Source organism: Penaeus vannamei, chromosome 43 (genome assembly GCF_042767895.1).
Source record: "Penaeus vannamei isolate JL-2024 chromosome 43, ASM4276789v1, whole genome shotgun sequence".
Lineage (NCBI taxonomy): Eukaryota > Metazoa > Arthropoda > Malacostraca > Decapoda > Penaeidae > Penaeus > Penaeus vannamei.
Genome location: NC_091591.1, coordinates 11214463 through 11216962, shown reverse-complemented (window position 1 = coordinate 11216962; position 2500 = coordinate 11214463). Strand labels below are relative to the sequence as shown.

Sequence of the window (2500 nt, the reverse complement as noted above, 5' to 3'; positions counted from 1 at the left end):
AAAAAGGAAGGAAAAAAAAGGAGAGAATAGACGAAGGGGAATCGAATAGCCTTTGTGGTGAGTGACCGATGTGAGCGTTTGGTGATTCTGTGATGTGGCGAGGATGAAGTCAAGCTGTCTTGTGACGTGATGACTGGCACATCCCTCGACCTCAGAGAGATCTCAGGGGCTGTGACATCATGGGCTGCGATCTGATGGGCTGTGACATCATCGGCTGCGCTCTGATTGGCTGTGACATCATCGGCTGCGCTCTGATTGGCTGTGACATCATGGGCTGCGATCTGATGGGCTGTGACATCATCGGCTGCGCTCTGATTGGCTGTGACATCATCGGCTGCGCTCTGATGGGCTGTGACATCATCGGCTGCGATCTGATGGGCTGTGACATCATCGGCTGCGATCTGATTGGCTGTGACATCATCGGCTGGGCGAGGCCGGAGGAGTGTCTCAGCGCATCTTCTCTCACGAGCTCGATGTCAAAGATCTCTGCGTCAGGATTCTCACGGGGAATGGGGCCGAGGTAGTTGACGTCCGTGTCCCCGTGGAGGCTGCGTGGGCGGGGGGTCGTGGTGGCGGGCGCAGTGGGCGTGGGAGCGAGAGTGGTGGGCGTGGAAGGCTTGCGACCCAAAATGCGACGCAGCCACCTCCTGAACCAGCTGGTCGTGGGGGTCTCTTTCGGGGTGATCTGGAAGTGGAGAAGGAAATTGATTAATTATAATAATAATAAAATTATTAATGATAATAACAAAAAAAACGGAAGATTTGCGAAAAAGAGACAACCCATATTTTGTTCTGATTTATCTAACGCATATATTTTAACTTCATGCATATATAACTTTCCTATTTCTACCTTGCAATACTGTGCCTCTATTTTTTTTCTATACAATGATTCTGTCACTGCAAGGAGCTTCCCTCATATATTCAGTGCCCTATCTTTAAAATACTCATTTTATCGTTGTAATGACCCACCCTATGACATCCTTGACTATACAGCGCCTCGTTATGAGAAGCTAATTATATCACTACAAAGACCTCCCTGTCTCATCCTTGAATATGCAATGCCTCATTATAATAAACATCATTTTATCACTACAAGGAGCCATCCTATGTCATCGAATATAGTGCCTCATTATAATGTCCATTTTATCACTGCAAGGGCCTACCCAACGTCATCTTTGAATATAGTGCCTCATTATAATGAACTCATTTTATCACTGCAAGAGCCAACCTGATGCCATATTCGAATATAGTGGCTCATTATAATAAGCTCCTTTTATCACTACAAGGGGCCATCTCGTCATCTTCGAATATAGTGCCTCATTATAATGTCCATTTTATCAGTGCAAGGGCCTACCCAACGTCATCTTCGAATATAGTGCCTCATTTTAATAAGTCCATTTTATCACTGCAAGGAGCCACCCTATTTCATCTTCGAATATAGTGCCTTATTATAATAAACTAATTTTATCACTACAAGGGGCCATCTCGTCATCTTTGAATATAGTGCCTCATTATAATAAACTTTTATCACTACAAGGGGCCATCTGGTCATCTTTGAATATAGTGCCTCATTATAATAAACTTTTATCACTACAAGGGGCCATCTGGTCATCTTTGAATATAGTGCCTCATTATAATAAGTCCATTTTGTCCCTGCAAGAACAACTTACCTCATTAATTTCGTAAAGTCCTGCCGACGGATTCTCGGGTTCGGATGCGTCCACCGGGATCACTTCGATTTCGGGAACGCTCGGTTTCCTGTCGCGGTATTCCACGAGGAAGTTTGTGGATCGTCCACCTGTGATGAGGCAAAAGAACGGGCTATTTTTAGGTATATGTGGAAGGTGGATTTTAATGTGATTGAGGATATGAGGAAGTGAATGTTGCGTGGATAGCTTAGGTTATTTTGGGTTTTGGAGAACGTTCGACTTACGTGTTAAAACGAGTGTCGAAATTTCGGTGTGAATGTGAACAGAAAACGGAGGAATAAACTATGGATTTACGTCTATGACTGCACAAAAGGTGCGATAATTTGGCGTTACTCGTATTGCAAATTCCTCCATCTTGACCCACTAATTAATAAGAAATCTCACCTTGGGGAGCGGAGACAGCACAGGCCACGAGGAATGAAAACATCACCAGCATCTTCATCTTGGCGAGAACTTTCACGCTGTCACGACCAAAAATAAACCTCGGAAATAAACCAGCACTGGACGGTCAAGTTCGCTTTCTCCTTCGAGTATGCAAAGTGCTTCTCGGTCAAACACTGATACCCCAGCGTGTCTCGCCAGGGTATATATGTGCTGCGTGAGATGCCAAAGGTCGCCGGCGGGGAGGACCGGGCACCGAGGGTTGCGGAGGCGGGAACATTTCCGGCGCAAGAGAGTGACGCTCGTTCTTGCGTACGCTGACCGCTCGCTATATTAGGAGGTAAGCCGCCCTACAGAGGTCTCGGCGGGATTAATGGTCTCCGAGTGGATTTGCTGTCACGAATCCACAC

At 46.0% G+C, this 2500-nt stretch overlaps 1 protein-coding gene across 1 annotated transcript in view; it reads right to left on the bottom strand.

The window, feature by feature from the left end:
- Nucleotides 1-2284, bottom strand: part of LOC113826666 (SR-related and CTD-associated factor 4) — a 2625-nt gene extending 341 nt beyond the window's left edge. Inside the window, exons 1-3 of the mRNA XM_027379557.2 lie at nucleotides 2094-2284; nucleotides 1671-1798; nucleotides 1-685 (exon numbers count right to left, since the gene is read on the bottom strand). The exon at nucleotides 1-685 is cut by the window's left edge and continues 341 nt beyond it. Coding sequence (XP_027235358.2) covers nucleotides 152-685; nucleotides 1671-1798; nucleotides 2094-2151 — 720 coding nt within the window. The 5' untranslated portion in view covers nucleotides 2152-2284 and the 3' untranslated portion in view covers nucleotides 1-151. The remainder of the gene's footprint in view (nucleotides 686-1670; nucleotides 1799-2093) is intronic.
- Between the last annotated feature and the right edge of the window lie 216 nt (nucleotides 2285-2500).